Source organism: Lutjanus erythropterus, chromosome 12, assembly GCF_056507025.1.
Source record: "Lutjanus erythropterus isolate fLutEry1 chromosome 12, fLutEry1.hap2, whole genome shotgun sequence".
Taxonomy (NCBI): Eukaryota; Metazoa; Chordata; class Actinopteri; order Lutjaniformes; family Lutjanidae; genus Lutjanus; species Lutjanus erythropterus.
The window spans coordinates 8,924,922-8,941,667 of record NC_139328.1 but is presented as its reverse complement, the minus strand read 5'-3'; the positions used below and the strand labels follow the sequence as shown (position 1 = coordinate 8,941,667).

General features: G+C 38.5%; 2 protein-coding genes across 2 annotated transcripts in view; both read left to right on the top strand.

The window, feature by feature from the left end:
• Positions 1–2,111: 2,111 nt before the first annotated feature.
• On the top strand, positions 2,112–4,681 carry LOC146317578 (butyrophilin subfamily 3 member A3-like; the record flags this gene model as incomplete). Its single annotated transcript, XM_084732470.1, has 4 exons — positions 2,112–2,571; positions 2,728–2,817; positions 4,039–4,149; positions 4,563–4,681. Coding segments are annotated over 4 exons (780 nt in total), but the record flags the coding sequence as incomplete, so codon positions are not given.
• A 1,669-nt stretch (positions 4,682–6,350) lies between these two features.
• Positions 6,351–16,746, top strand: part of ece2a (endothelin converting enzyme 2a) — a 102,769-nt gene continuing 92,373 nt past the window's right edge. Inside the window, exons 1-2 of the mRNA XM_084732245.1 lie at positions 6,351–6,648; positions 8,762–8,926. Coding sequence (XP_084588371.1) covers positions 8,767–8,926 — 160 coding nt within the window. The 5' untranslated portion in view covers positions 6,351–6,648; positions 8,762–8,766. The remainder of the gene's footprint in view (positions 6,649–8,761; positions 8,927–16,746) is intronic.

Below are 16,746 nucleotides of genomic sequence, written 5' to 3'. Positions count from 1 at the left end.
CATACAATCAAAATTAGAACAATTAGAATCAAATTACAGATGGTTACCATACAGTACAGTACGGTACAGTGGTTAATATGTTTACTATAGAAACAGCGTGCTTAGATTTATATCATAGTTAACCTTAATTATTTCAGTCATCATCACCGTCTTATTAAAAAACTCTATCAATATGAATATGTCGTGACTTGAGTAAAGGAAGAGTATCAGCACAGTGAGTGAAGATATGTGGGCTCTCTTCAGGATTTCCAGAGTCAGGTAAAAGTACCTTTATTTGCTTTTGTGTTGGTGTGACCTCTGTGTGTGATGTCTTCTCTCTTGGAGCTGTTTCTTTGGGTTAGTAACAGATTTATTCCATGTATCTGCAGTTAAGACAGGATGATAGAGCATAATCATCATTGCTTGTGGACAACGGCGCATGCTCTCTCTCTCTCAGTGCAAATCATCCGTTACTTTCAGGATTACTGCTTATTTACATTTAGAAATTTTTCATGTGTATAAAAATATACATGCAATTTACAATAGATCTCATTACTGGACTGTTACTTTCTTTTCTTTTAAGCACAAAATAAATTCCACATTTTCTTGAAAAATGTTACTACAATTCCTGAAATATATAATAACAATACAAAACAACTTGGGACACACGTACCTGCAGTTAAGACAAAGGATGATAGAGCATAATCATCATTGCTTGTGGACAACGGCGCACTCTCTCTCTGGAAAGACGGCATACGTTACTTTAAGCTAGCGATGCTCAAGGTATTCAAGATATTTTTACTCGCAATAAAACACATAAAAACACGTCTGACTCAACAAAAGATTAGCAAAATTAACATTAAACATTTAATATTAAACGAAACACAGTCAGCTTTAAGTTTGAAGTGCTTTTACAAGTTTTATCATCGTTACCTCAGTGCAAATCATCCGTTACTTTGAGGATTACCCATAATCTTTTGCTACTATTATTAACTGCAGGTACGGATGAAAAACAGCAGATGGCACTGTGTTCCCATTTAGCGGCATTACTTTTAACAAGAACATTATTTAACCATTTTATCTATGATGTGCGGCACGGTGGTTCAGTGGTTAGCCCTGCCGCCCCATAGCCAGAAAACCCTGAGTTCAATCCCCCGCCTTTCTGGGAATCTGCATGCAGGAGGGAAGTCGTGGTTATGTCAACCAATGAGTCACTACTTTCAGAGCGTGTTTCTTTCAATCTGGGCGAGATTAACACCATTGTACTGTCAACCCTGTGCACAGAGTACAGTGGTGGGGAAAGGGATACTAGCAGAATTTATGAATCATGTCACTGTTCGTTTTACTGTCTGTTTTATCGTCTGCTGCAGGTAAGTTTCAGCTCTGATCAAATTGATAAACTTAATTTAATTCAGTTGTTTTTAACTTTAAAACTAAATGTGTTTTCATACTTGTTTTCATACTTTCATACTTTCATACTACTCCCAGACAACAATCAGTTCTGGGCTTCTGCCACCGTTATCTGTGTATGCGCCAGACTCGGTCCAGATGTGGATGCCTCCTGCTAATAATCTTCTAGTATAGGTATTACTGGGCCAAGATATTTTTATACAGTTAATGGCCGATGACCGCGATATTACTTTTGGCCCACAGTGTTTTCTGAGTGTGTCAGTACACAAGCAGGATGCCGTTGCAGGCCAGAACAGATGAACAACGCGCAAGGTGCAGCCCAGCCGGCAGTTTTTAAAAACCCAAAAGTGGCATGGAAGGTGACATCGTTGTGTTAATATGATTCCAGAAATTCAATCTGACTCAACTACAGTGTGTGTTGAAGGTGTCAAATGTATTTAAAAAGACATAAGTGATGATTCTCACATTAATCTGTCATATTTGATTTTCTTCTCATATTTGAATATCATTCAGAGTTTGTAGATTCAAGTTGGGTGGTTGTGCTGTAAATAGTTTTATATCACAAAATATAATTTGTTTTTGTGACTGTATTGTCAAACTTTTCTTGTGTATCACCATATCGTATTGAGTCCCTGGTCATGATGATAATGATGCTTGTTGGATTGGAAAACCCACACAGCTGTCATCCAGCTTTATAACACAGGTTATAATGTGATCACTGATGTTACGTGTATCAGACTTCACCAGCTGATCAGTTTTATTATTTATTGGGAGGGAAGGTCAGAGGTGGAAGCACCACTGAATTTAAGAACATCAACTCCTTCAGAGGTTTGTTCTGTGTTTCCTCAGGACAGTATAATGGCGTCTGCCCCAAGCCGACAATCGAGGCAGTGGAAGGTGATGTCATCCGTCTACAATGTCACGTGAATCCCCTGGTCAACTTATCAACTCGAACAGTTGATTGGAAGAGATTCACTGAGGTCGTCCATGCCTATCGACATGAACAGGACCTCCCTGCTGCACAGGCGCTTCGGTACAGAGGCAGGACGACTCTCAACCATGAAGACCTGAACTACGGAGTCGTGACCCTGCAGATCTCTTCAGCACAGCTGTCTGACAGCGGACCATACAGATGTTACGTCCCAAAACTGAAGGCCGATTGCACAGTTGAAGTTCATGTCGGTGAGCATGTTCACTTTAATACTGTATATATCAATTATGGATTTTTTAAAAATTCAGAATGTTTATGGTGAAACTGCAGATAATGAATTGATCTTTTTGTTTGTATCTTATCATTTTAAAACTGATCTCAGCGGTTTTGTTTCTCATTTGAAACAGTGAGGAAAGACCAACAGAACAGAACAAAGAGAGGAGATTTCAGCACATCTGGACCTCCAGTGAAACCAGTGACTCGCCCCGATGATCGAAGTAAATGTTTTTGAATATTCCTCTGTAAAAGTGTCATTGTTACCCTTCATTAAGACACGCACAGCCACTTTGTGTGCTGCAGCTCATCACCTTCCCCCTGTTTATATCACGGTTGTGATGGAGTCAGTGACTCTGGGATGCTGCTTGATGGCTCCTTTAAAGACAGGGACTCTGATCAGAGAGCAGGAGCAGGTTCAATCCTAATAAACTTGATGACCATTGGTTGGACAGTTACAGGTCAGGGATGAGCATATTTAGGTGTGTGTGTGTGTGTGTGTGTGTGTGTGTGTGTGTGTGTGTGTGTGTGTGTGTTAAGAAGACAGGAAAAAATAAAATCACAGTATTAGTCTTCAATAACATAGTTTCATATGTGCATTTTCAACATAGTAAAAGTATATTGATATTTTTCTGGAATAATTAAATAGACCGGCTGAATTACACTTAAGCAATCTGTTTTATACCTGACAGGTATGTGTGTTACTTATCTGAGAAATACACTCCATCTCAGTTACTGTGCAGAATGAACAGTTCTGTGGTCAACAGATCCATCTTGTGGTAAAACAGCGCAACTGCAGTGTTGAATACAGCCACATGGTGTTGGTCGCAATTGTAAAAGAAACATGTATTTATGCACATAAATATTAAATAATCGCCACTTAAACAAAAACACTCATAAAGGTATTAAAACTATTAGCCTCAGAATATAAAAAGACAAGGTAAGTAGGTTAAATTAGCAAAGAAAATGTCCACATGTTCTGAACCACAACTAGGAAAATGATCTTGTCTCATGTGGATTAGAAAACGAAATCACTCAGAGGTATGATGTTGTTACTAACAAGAAACCAGATAATATTTATATTAACGTTAATTAAGCATCAACTAACTGATGGTTTGACCCATTATAACATCACAAACTATCTTAAAGTGCACTGGAACCAAAAAACTCAGTGCTGAATATGGCGTGATAACAGGACAGAAAACAACAGTCTTTCCTGCAACTATTTTCTGCCTCCATCACAGTTAGTTTTGTGGTGATTTTGAGACTCTGTTTTCTAAAGTTTGTACATTCTCTCTTTGTAAAAGATAATCTGACTGTGGAGTTGTGTGAAAATGTTTTTTTTCTCTAAAACCTGAGAATGAATAACCTCATGTTGTAAAAAAAAAAAAAAAATGAGCACATCGTCCTTTTTCTCAACTCGACTCTGTCTGATATTTCTTCAGATGCTGCAGAGATGGAGGCTGTCAGTCCCAGAGTTGTTGGTGGAGCTGTTGGTGCCATTCTTACTGTTGTTGTTGGTGTTATTTTGATCCTGGTGAAAGTTGGAAAGATCCGTAAGTCACAAATTTCTCTACAGAATTTTATTCAGCATCATACTTAAAGGAGCAATATGTAACACTTCAGTGTTCGTGTAATTAATTTCCAGAAATTGTCCACAAATTGGTGAATAATCAGAATTAGCTGCATTGCCAAGTAGGTTTTGACATTAAAGGAGAGAAGAAAACACATGGTGAAAAAAGATAAAGAGTAAAGTCAATAAAAATCTGAGAAATATTTAACATATAGAGTAGATCTGTTCCTGCACAAAACTGTGCAGCTTATTGATATCAGACAATATTAATGTTACTGTGATTATATCAGTGATATTACATTACCAGGTTATTCTACCTACATTCTTAGCAGTTTACACAAAGTTTCCTAAGTTGTGTCAGTGTGGCGTCACAAACTGGTTCCCATGTTCTCACAGCAGTTTGTAAGAGGAGACAACAAAGAGGGACAAAGCTGGAAAAGATGGAAAACCTGCCAACCAGAACAACAGAGGAGGATGAAGACCCACACAGCGCTGCAGAGAATGGCCTCGTATGATAACAATTCATCATTATCACAAGAATGATGCTTCAGCTGTGTTGTGTGAATGGCTGTCTATATATCTATATGTTTGATTGTTTTTGTCAGAATATTTGTGTTAGCTTTTATGTTGTCAGCCCTACTAACACGTTTCTTATAACTTAAACACAAAAGTTTCTTCCTACAAGCCATCACTGATGATCACACATACAGAAACAATCATAAATACACTCATATATTAATATATCTGTCAATATAAATCCTGCACCCTGTATATAGGCATAAAAAAAATCATACTTTATTAATCCCTCTTTGGAGAAATTAAATTATACTGTATAGCCACAAAAAATGTATCTGAATGAATCTATTATGTTTAAATAAAAAATATATATTTTTATATGTGTGTGTGTGTGTGTGTGTGTGTGTAGAGTTCTGTGTAGTACAGAGAACAAATCAGTGTCAGATTTTGTAATTCCTTGTATGAGTACACATACTTGAAAATAAAGCTGATTCTGACTGTAAGATGATCATTTTTTCTGAGCAAAAATTACCAGAAAAAAATCCAACAGGAATAAAAACACATACCAACAACCAAAGTCCAGACAGACAAGAAAAAGAGACATGACTCCTTTCTGTACATGTTATATATAGAATACAATAAAACACACAACACTCAGTAGAATGTCAAATTATGTGTAAATTTAGCAGGTTTATTGCACAAGGGACAGAGGAGTTTTTAGTCTGATTGCACCTGAACCAAGGGAAAGTAAATCTATAGTCTGAGAGAAGGGTCACAAACTCATCATGGAGAGGGTGGGTTTTGTAGTCTGATATGGATCTGGACTCCTGCTGGTCAAAAACATCCACCAAAGAGGTCTGTGGGACACCAATCACCCTGTCAGCCACCCTAAAAAAACATTACATGCCTCCATAATGCTTGTCTGGTGTAATCCAAGTCTCCTAAAGTCCCGACATACAGTTTGCACACCGTCACACCACACACACCCAGGTCAGACAGTGTGCATGTGTGCATGAACGTGTCTCCAAACTGAAGGATCTACAGTGAAGATTCAGGCTGAAAAAAGAAGACTTGGATTAAACCAGATGAGCAGTATGGAGGCATTTTATGTTTTTTTTCTTGTTATTTTAGTAACATTTGAAAACTGGTCTCCATTCACTTCCACTGTTTGGGGGATTCTGCAAAACTGTTTTTCTGTGAAACTCAAGCTGTGTTTCTTGAACTGAAAAACTAAACCTGACTTTCAATCTGCATAAGGCCGAGTTGATAATGACTAAATTTAAATTTTTTGGGTGAACTATCCTTTTAGCAATATGGCTCAGGTGATTTTTCATCCCTGATGCTCAGGTTACCGTACCAGGCAATCAGAGAGGTGAGAACCGATTCAATACATGACATCATTTTCCTGTCTATATAAAAAACATTTAGTTTTCTGAGAAAGAATACTGCATCAGAATTAACTTCACATTTCCGGAAGTTATAAGTTGATAACTGAAGTACACATTGTTAGCTAACATTCAGTATTGTCCCCTTATTCCTTGACATTGATAGGTTTTTTAAGTAAAATATTAAGCCAGGTAAAAACAAAGTTTAAAAAGTAAAATGAATACAGTGATAAAGTCATTTTGCATTTGTATCATACAGCATGAATGCGTGGGCACGAAAGTGTTACAGTACACTGCTCCGCCCTCTCATGAACATCTACTATGAAACAGACACAACATTAAGAAAATATGAGCCTCTTCAAAATAATAATCCCTTAAAGGACTCTGAGCTTTTAGATCAGATCAGGTTTGTTTTTAAGTACGTTTCTTCTGCTGTATATGCGTCTGCAGTACCTTAGCGCTCCAGTGCTGCGCGGGGCACTGTTGCCTTAATGCTGTAAAACTACAACACGTGGATTTATTCACAGTTACGAACCACCGTTTTAACTCACAACGAAGACACCGGCGTTAACGAGGAATCCGTGAGTAGAAAAATATATGTTATGTCACGCATAGTGTCTTCTGTGTATGGTGTGAAATCGAGTGTGTCACGCTAACTGAAATTCATGTGGCTGCAACAGCTGGGCAGTGTTTGGCTCCACTCATCCCCGCATGCGCTATGTACGGCGAGGGACGTTCAAGAGCACCACACAACACTAAATATTTAGTTTTTTGTGTGTTTAGTCTGTGTTGAGTTCACAACAGGGGTGTTTGAATGGCTAACTTTAAACGGCTAACGCTTGTGCCAACTTCCACTACCACTACACTCACGTTACCATAGCAACACGGCTTCAAGACCCACTTTTCATTTAGCTAACGTTACATTAGCGGCTAACCAGTTAGTGTATTAACGAGTTCGTTAACGGTAGAATATATAACGATACGAAAACGTTGGTGGTAACGTTAAGTTCCTAGTGAAAAAGACGATGTCAGGAAGTTGTAAGTAAATTAAATTATGATTTAATGCCTCTTCAGTTGAGCAAGAGCTGTCGGTTAGTTAACATAGCTACAGTTGTAGTAAGCTAGCAGTGCAGCTTCCGACCATCAGTGGCAGCAATGAACGCAGTGAGCGACGAGGACAAGCCAGAGAAATATTACAAATATTAGTTAAGTGACTAACAAACTCAACAAGATGTTTTTATCCAACTAACCGTTATTTGCTGAAACTCAAGGAAGCCATTGATGTGAAGTTGTAGCTAGCTAGCTTTTGTGGAGAAAAGAGATTTATTGCTGACCATATCTGCTTTAAGTTGGTATTATTTTGGGAAAATGTATAGTTTGACATCTCTGAATATGACAGATGACTTTTATTTGTTTAATTTGCTTTTCATTTTTACAAAGTTTGAATATTCACAAATCTAATTTGTTTCTTTGTGATCAAATATTTATTGATGGTCCCTTTATGCACGACAAATAGTAAGGAAAATAATACCAAAAGTAAGCTAAAGTAATGGCGACTTCCACGTCTCACCCCATTCAGGTAGACTAGCTCCTTAAATAATAGACTGATGGATGGCAAATCCGAATCCGTGAGCAAAGAGCCAAATTTTTCAGAGCTGACTGCCCATATTATACAATACATTTTTTCCTATATACGAATATACAAAAAAAACAAACAAACCTTTATTTAGCTTTACAATCTATTATTTAGATCTTTCTTTATTTCTTTTTAAAAATCTTTCTTAGAACAAACTTTGTTTCCTGTGGGCCTGTTTGTGATTGTAAACTCAGGTGATAAACACAAGTTGTTGTGAATTTGTTGTATAACTGTTTCAGTAATGATGTTTTTAAATAATAAAAAATATATATCACAAATTTAAGAGTTTGAATATAGGAATTAAAATAATTTCAATAGAAAGATTTGAATTTGCTTGGAAAGAATTTAAAGCAAAGTCCTAAACAACTTTTTACGCCATAAAGACATAGCCAAATTTGGTGTCCTTGTGGACCAATTCAAAGAATAAAAAATGTTTTGCAAGCATAAGCTACATAAAACATAATACAATACAGAAAAACTGCAGTAAAAATATGTAAAACAAATGTTAAATCTGCTGCGTAAGCTAAAATGAAACAATGAATATTAAGTGACAGCTGTAACCTCAGAGTTGCAACAGTTATTTTTTTTAAATTACTGATTAATTTGCAAATCATTTTGTCAGTTAGTACCTTAGTCTATAACATGGTGAAGAAGGACCATCGCAATTTCCTGGAGCCAAAGGTGGCATCATTATGTGACTTATTTTCTCTGTCCAATAATCATATAACTCGCTATTCAGTGTTACTGAATATGTATCTATGCACAATCATGCCAGCAAAAGTTATTTCACTTGATGTTTGTGTCTTTTTTACTCTTGGTAGGTCACTAGAACATTACTTCCCTTTGATGAGTTTGTATATGATAATTTTTCTGTTACTGAACTTAATGAACTCTGAATGTATGAAATGCATTGGTTTTGATGATAATATGAATACATAGTAAGTTGTATGACGTATGGTTCCTGGATCAGGTCTAGTATAATTACAGGAAAAGAGAAAGCATTTAAAGGTGTTTTATTGTGAAACTGATTTCTTTTTTGTCATATTTACATGTCACAGAAAATATGGAGTACCTGCCAGATGACAACTCCAGGTACAAAGATGTTGACTACTGGGATGAAAGATACAAGACAGAGCAGTGTTATGACTGGTTGGGCGACTTCTCCAAATTCCAGCACCTCCTGGAAAAACATGTCAAAAAAGAAGACAGTATTCTGATACTTGGTTAGTAATATTATGTTATTATTATTATTATTGTTATTATTCTGAATTTTGGTTAGAAGCCTCTTTTCTTCAGTCCAGCTAGGGACTCTGAAAGTCAGCCCCGCTCCCTGTCCTCTTCCTTCCTGTCATCTCTCAACCTTCTGGTCTCAAAGGGGAAAATGCCTGTCACCATTTGTCATTATGAGTGTCAGACACCATCATCATGGTTGTCAATGCTGTCAGCAGCATCACTTATACTCCTGTTAAATCCTCCTAGGCAGCCATTTATATTGAAGTGTCCTCGTAGTTAGTGTGGTAGAAGTGGCTGACGTCATTTTCATACTGTACATATTTAAAAAGTATTGATAAATTTGACACCTGGATGTACCGATATTGTCAGGATAAATCGATTTTGAAATAGAGCTGTGTCTTGTCTGAAAATGATCATACTGTTGCCAGTATAATACTGTAGCTTTCAACACTGTTGATGACTTACTGAAAAAATTACAAAGATATGGAATCAGTAGTGTAGAACTCTCCTGGTTTGCACTACTCTTTAGTTTTGATACATTTTAGACTGGATTCTGGTCAATTTACTGAGGTACAAGATGCCTTGAAGAAAAATCCTGTTGGCTTTGTGTTGAATATGTCAAACAAAACATTCTGTATTCTCTCTGTGAAGGACACTGACGAGCTTGACATAATTTTCAATGGATGCAACATTTCATTACTCCAGAAAGTTGAAAAACTTGGCTTCAGAGTGAGATTTCCGCTATGGTCCACATGATGTCACTGTTGCATTAAATATATAGCCAGTTCTCTTGCACAGCGCACTACCTGCAGGACCTGTATTTAAATGGCTCTGCGACTCTGTTAAACCTGTTACTAAAGCATTTGAGGCATGAACACTGTGTTTTGGCTGCTGAATAGAGAAAAGGCTTGTATGTGAATTGGAGCTGCACAAAATATAAATGTGTCGGCTTGAGAGCCAATACCTGGTGGAGGCATTGTCACTATTAGTACACATTCTTAAAGTGGTTCCCTCTTGGTTTGCAATGTATTTTAAACCAGAGCAGACTTTTATCCATTCATAGTTTGTTTATTAAATTGTTATTTCCCTGGTAATGTTGAAAGAGAGTTCACAGCTATGGACCTGTGCTGTTCTTAATTTTGTTATTTTGTCTATTTAATGGAAATCAAAACAACACTTTTTGATGTAGCCACTTTTCATTGGATGCAATAAGTAGCATCACTGACAAAAACTGATTTTGGACAATGAAAAGGTTGAAAAGAAGTTGCTTTAAGTCATTCTCTCATAATTATTATTATTAGGATTAGTTATGGACCTATGCCATTATGTTGAAAAGCCTGCTTTTGTTGTTAGACTGTTATACCTCCACAGAAGCATAGAGGGCTATGGTGGTCTGTATATTTCTGATGCGAGACTTGTTTATGCATGCTCAGTGGTGTTTGTGTGTGTCAGGGGGTTTGTTAAATTTGTGTCAGGGAGTGACGGGGGCTTCTGCTGTGTGTGTGTGGGTAGAGGGGAGGGGGACTGATGAGGTTGTCAGAAGTTGGGTGTTCTTTGCTCGAAAAAACCCCTCTGTGTTTTGCCACTGTCTAATTCTTTCAATAATACAGACAACTTTATTATACCTGGAGATCTTCGTTTTTAATTTGGGTGACAATGATTGGGTTCCCTGCTGGTTAAAAAAATTGCATTTTGAAAAACATTTCTGAGTAAGAACATTGACAAGTAGACAGACAGACAGACACAGATAGTGTGCAGCCTCACTTTTTCAGTGTGCGTCATAGGCACACCTACAGCAGAGGCGTGAGTGGGCTCTGGAGTCTTGATATATAAAATATCTTCTCTTGCCTCTCTCCTGCGTTGCACTGCAGCAGGCAACACCAGGGCAGACCACTTTTTGCACGCTGATTTAAACCCAAAGGAGAACCATTATATCGCTTGAGAGCTCTCATCTTGGAGGGCATCTCTCCCTCTCTACCTCTCTCTAGGTCGTGGATTTGCACGTTTCTGTCACCAGCACGTGTTGATGTCTTCTTCCACAACACATGCACAGATAAGGAGCTATATAGAGAAGCCTACTGTAAAGATGTGAACCCTCACGTGTTGTATAGACATGAAGGGCTCTTAAAGGCGCTTAAATATCACCATGCTTGGACAAACGCCTGCCACGGTTGTACGCATCTCGCGGCTACCCTCACTTGTCAAGTCTGTAAAACCAGAGAGACCATTGGCTCGTATAAAATGACACAATAAATTACCGTCACTACAGGGGGGCCAGGGCATAACTTGGCAGAGAGAAGGGAGAGGAGGGAAGACGTCAAAGAAAGACTTGAGGCGCCACGGTGCTGTGTGCGTGATGTGATGGGTGGATAAAGGGAAGAGAGATGGAGAGGAGGTAAATAACTAATCAGGTTTGGGCCACTCAACTGTCTCAGATGGAGGTCATTTCCATTAAGATAAGATACAAAGGAGGGAGGGATGCACAGATGAGGAGATCGAGATGGCTTTGCCGCATGCTGATGACAGTTTTAATGTCTTTCTCGTTTGTCATTTTGTTCATGTGCTGTTTCTGTCGTCTGTTTATCTGTACAGTTACATTTTGCTGACAGTCAGACTCTCTCCCCTCCCCATTTCTTTACGCCTCTTCTTCTAATATCTGGAGAGACTGGATCCCCCATCACACACCTTTTTTGCTCCCCACCTTCTCAGTAACCCACTTCTGCCTTCCTTTATTTTTCTTTGTCTGTCATGAGCTGTTACTCAGCAGTATCAGTCCTCATGTTTAGACTGTAACCACATACAATCTTGTTTCTGTATGTCAACAGATTTTTGATAATCTGAAATGGAAATAGATCATGTGAGTGTGTTTAATCAAACATTAGTGTGATCTCCTCTGTTTTAGGATTTTGATCAGTATTGACTGGTGATGAATTCTTCTTGATTTTTTTTTACCAACTTCATAGTGGCAGTAGGATCATAGATAGAGAGGCAATGTCCCTCTCTGTCTGGTGTGCCCCACACAAATTATGTTTTGGTTCTGTTTGAAGTGTGCCACAAATTACGCATTTGATGTCTGCCAATTTAAGACATAATTTTAAGAATCAAGAATGTTGTGGTTTGTGGTGGGTTTGTTTTAGGCATTAAGTACACATAATCAACGTCATCGCTGTCCCTTGTAACATTATCTTACCTGATTTGTTTTATCCAGTGACTCCAGGTCCTTTTATCATCCAGGAATAGAAACCATGAGTACTACCCATTGCTTGTGTGACTACACACCCATACGAGAATACACAGGCATTGTTGGGTGTGTGGGTACGTGCACAGTCTTATACTTAAACAGTTCTTACAACAGACAGTTACTTTTTTCACTTATAAACTTTAGGGATGCATGTAACATATAATAACTGATAATTAACCTTGCCCATCTTCTTTGTGATATTCTATATTTTTCTGAATGCAATGAAAAGACTGGACTAACCTACTAACGAGGATTGTTTGTATATCCAAATATACATTGTCCCCTTTGGCCACAGACCTCCATAGTTGTCTAAAAACACATAACTGAGCACACAGTTGTACATGATAATGCATTTCTTCATTATGATAAACTTGGGCATTGTAGTTTATTTTGAACCAATCCCACTAACACCATACTGCTGCTGTAAATACTCACCAGTGCATCAAAGCCGGGGCAGAAAATAGTTCCCAATAGATAAATTATTTACTGCCGTTTGTATTACGTTTGCTAAAAACAGTGCCCCACTGAGCCTATTTTGCCTTTTTTTCTTTTTTTCCCATTGAAGATAAAAATGAAAGTATATTTGTGACCTGTTTTTAAAGTTTTACGTCTTCAGTAGGGAACCAGTGGCTTGGGGCTGATAACCACATACAGGGTGGAATAGGCCTGCATGATGTTAGGAAAATATGCAATGTAGCAGTGTTCCATATTTCCATGACATTATGACTTAAGACAAATAAACAAATATTTAAGCATGGATTTTGGCTTGTTTGGTCCGGAAGGTGCCACAACTGTTTTGCATGTTTTACACTGTACTCATGTTTGTAACATGTTGCAATTCCAAATAGCAAAAGCGCTGTTCTTTTTCATCATAAAGTATTTGCTCCCCAGCATTAAAAAGTGTTCTTGAAAACATAAACAGGATATTTTATGATTTTTTTTCTTTAAGTGGCGAATGTGGATAGAAATAGATGCACCATGAATGGAATGGACTTTATAGAGCACTGTTCTACCTTGATGGACAAAGGACATGTAGATAGGAGGAACCGGGAATTGCACCGCCAACCTCATGAACACCGGACAAAACACAGTTCTTCCTGGGTGGATATTTGAAAGTAGATACAGTATTGATCCTCTTCTCGAGGTGGGAAAATCATTCATAATAGCATATCCTAGTTTAGAAGCTGCACTGCCCACACGGCCACCCACTTCAACCACAAAGACAATAGGTTACTGTTGTTTCTGCTTTAATATGATGCAGAAAGTTGCTCATTTAGAGTACAGTAACATTTCTTGAAATAATGACATGGAGAACCACATGTAAAAAGGCACTTGTATTGGAAGTGAACATAAATCTCAAAGTGCAATAGCTTATGAATATGCCAACAGTTATGATACCACTGGCACATACCATCTTTTAAATGAAATGTAAACTTTAGCCTTGGTAATAATGGAAGATTGTTTTTAATGCAATGTGTGTGTCTCATGTGGCCTCATAATGTGACATAACTCTGCTCATTACTGGCTGGATGATAAGCTGAAAGCCCGGGGAGGTGCATGTCACTGCATTGCGTCAAGCAGTCCCTGACCCTCCACCTGACCTGTATGTGTGTTAGCAACATTACCGAGCATTAGCAATGATCAGCTCGCACACGGTCCAGTTCCCGCCTGCCACACAGTCTCGGCTCCTTCTTTTATGGCTTGCTCCGGGCTTCTGCCAGCGATGTAGTGACCCCACGTCTCCCAGTGGTCAGCAAGCGCTCATGCCTTGTTCCCCTAAGGCGAGGGGTGATGATGTAATGGCTCTGTTCTCCAGCAGTGAGTAGGCCTTGAGATGTATGAGAGATTGTATCCTGGGAATATGATCTTTCTGCCTTCCATGTTCTTTACATGCTCATATCAGTGTTCCTAGTATAGAGGCCATGACGCAAAATCTCCGCTGTCAGACCAAGAACACGTACCTGTCATGGACCACAGGGATACTAAAACATTTATGTAGACATGTTTTAGCATCAACTGGCATTTCAGCATTAGAATATTTTATACCTGGAGTGCATGGTAACATATAGTAGGTTATTTAGAGGTATACTTAGAATTACTGAAGACACATACAGACTCACAGAGGCTAAATTCTCTGTACAGTCTGTTTATTTTAAGATTTGTATGACTGAACAACTGACAGACTTTTCTTTTTTTGGATTTGGCATCCATAGCTAGCCAAGGGAGACTCAAGAAGTGCCACCAGCAAAATTTAGAGGAAGAGACGCCAAGCCATAGTCGTAGGCTATGAAGCACATTTTAGTTGATGAGGTGCTTTTTTTTAATTCCATCTATAGGCTGCACTTTGTTACAATAGGAACATTTAAGAATCATTTTAAACTGTGATAAACTAAGGAAGGCAATTGCTGAAGAAATTGTTGGTGTGAATAATGAAAAGCCCTATTCTAGATGTACTCGCATAGCCTGCATAACTGTTTAAATGGTGGCTGCTGGTTCTGTTTTGTGGCTTTATTAATCCTTTTATGTGTGTGTGCATGTACACTTTTATAGTTTATGGTGCACATCAGAGCTGAAACATTTGGTTGATTAATCAGTTAGCAAATTAGAGTTGTACTGCAACAAGTTTGATACTTAATCATTCAAAGCTGGGGTCGACAGTTTTTGGTGTCATTGGGCAAAAGTTCCATAATGATCTTTAAGCATAATGTAATTCAGTAGGCTTCTGCTCCTCCTCTTGGCTCTGTTTTCAGGTTTTTCACAACCTGGGATTGAGACTCACCAATCAACTCTGTATTCAGAATAGCTTGCTGCCCTTTTTACGTCATTTTTCAAGTAAAAATACAGAACATTTACTGTTGGCATCCTCTCAAATGGGAAGATGCTACTTTTTCTTGTTCTTCACAATGGGGGGGGCCCTATATCTTTGAGTGTGAAAGTTTAATTCTTGAAAATATTAGTTCATTTACTAGCTTTTTCCAGAGCTGTTAGGTCTTCTTCAGTAGATGACATATGAGCAAATTATCTGCTGATGAAGACTGTGAGATGTGGTTGATTGCTCTTAATAAAGTTAGTAAGTGGACTATGTTTGTGCATGTGATATACTTATAGGGTATGTCTAACCCTCCCTAAATTTCCTGCATTGCTCCCTCTTTTTAGCTCACCTACTGACGTCATTGTCCTGTCACTTTCCGGGTTCCTGCAGCTCCTCAGGCTGATGTAAGCCGTGTTTATTGGCAAAGGAATAGTGAAAGACTGTAAGAGACTGTTCACTCAGCTGTTGTGTAACTATGTATAGGCCTGTGCCTTGACTACAATGACATTATAACTTTTATAAAGAACATTACTACATGCTAGCAACACTGTAAAGTCATCCCTCTGTAACCCTCACTGCCTTCTGCATGCCCCATTTTGCTCATTCATTCCTCACGCCCATCGCCTTCTTTCCCCCTCCATCACCTCCTTCTGTCACCTCCTGACGCTCCCTCATTTCCTCCATTTCCTCCTCGCTGTCTCACCTCTCCCGTTCCATGTCGACCATTGCCTCACTCATACCTCTCCTGACCCTCCCCTTTGCCTTTTTGTCAGTACAGCATTTGATATCAAAGACATCCACCTGTGTGCCCGGTGCCAGTCAGCCTATATATAACTGGAGCAGAGGTGTTTACAACAGTGTGGAGAGCTGTGGGAGCTGCACTTTTCACAGCAGAGTCCTACTAACTGTTGGTGGGCTATTATGTTGAGCCACGACTCATTCAGAAATTGGCATCCCACATTTCTATGGTAGCTATCAGTCAGTGCTGCTGTCTGATCTTTGTTATATTCTGTAGTATTTTATTCAATATTAAATGTGTTTAATTTGTAATACACTGAATTGTTACTGTAGATTTAACTGTGCTGCTGAGCCAAAACCCTCTTACTAAAAAGTAAGATATTTTGTTTTACCAGCAACGGCTGTTTTATTGCTCCCACCAAACTAACCAGACTCCCTTTGCATAAACAGAAATTTTAATATCATCATCTTATTTCAATGTCAACAGATAAATAAAACTCACAAAAAACACATTTGCTTGTCTTTCCACTGTTCTGACAATCACCAACTCTGGTCGTTTGGTCAAAATAAACCCTTTTGTGGCTGAACAAACAGTTTCTTCTCATTGCTTCTCTGACATCTGTCCTCCTCTTGCTCCTCTCCCGATATTTTCACATCTAACATGGTGAATAAAGGGTGTCAAACAAACCAGGTTGAAAAATACTAAATTTATCCTTTGATGCTGGAAGATTCTGCAGGTCAGAAATACAGTTTTATGTTTCTGTGCTTGTACATCCTGTACATCCCATGCATGTAAGAGTTTACTGTTTGTTTGCAAACCTGCATGAGGAACTTGTCAAAGTGGAGGAACATATAGGCCAAGCAGGAGGATTTCATTTCAATGTTAACAGGGAGATCTTAGGTGACAGTCCTCTCACATCCCTTTTTCCGCAGTGTTAGAAAGGCACACACGCACTCACTGACACAAAATGCTGATGGGATGGAAAGTCACTGGCAACACAGCGAGTGTATGTGTGCAT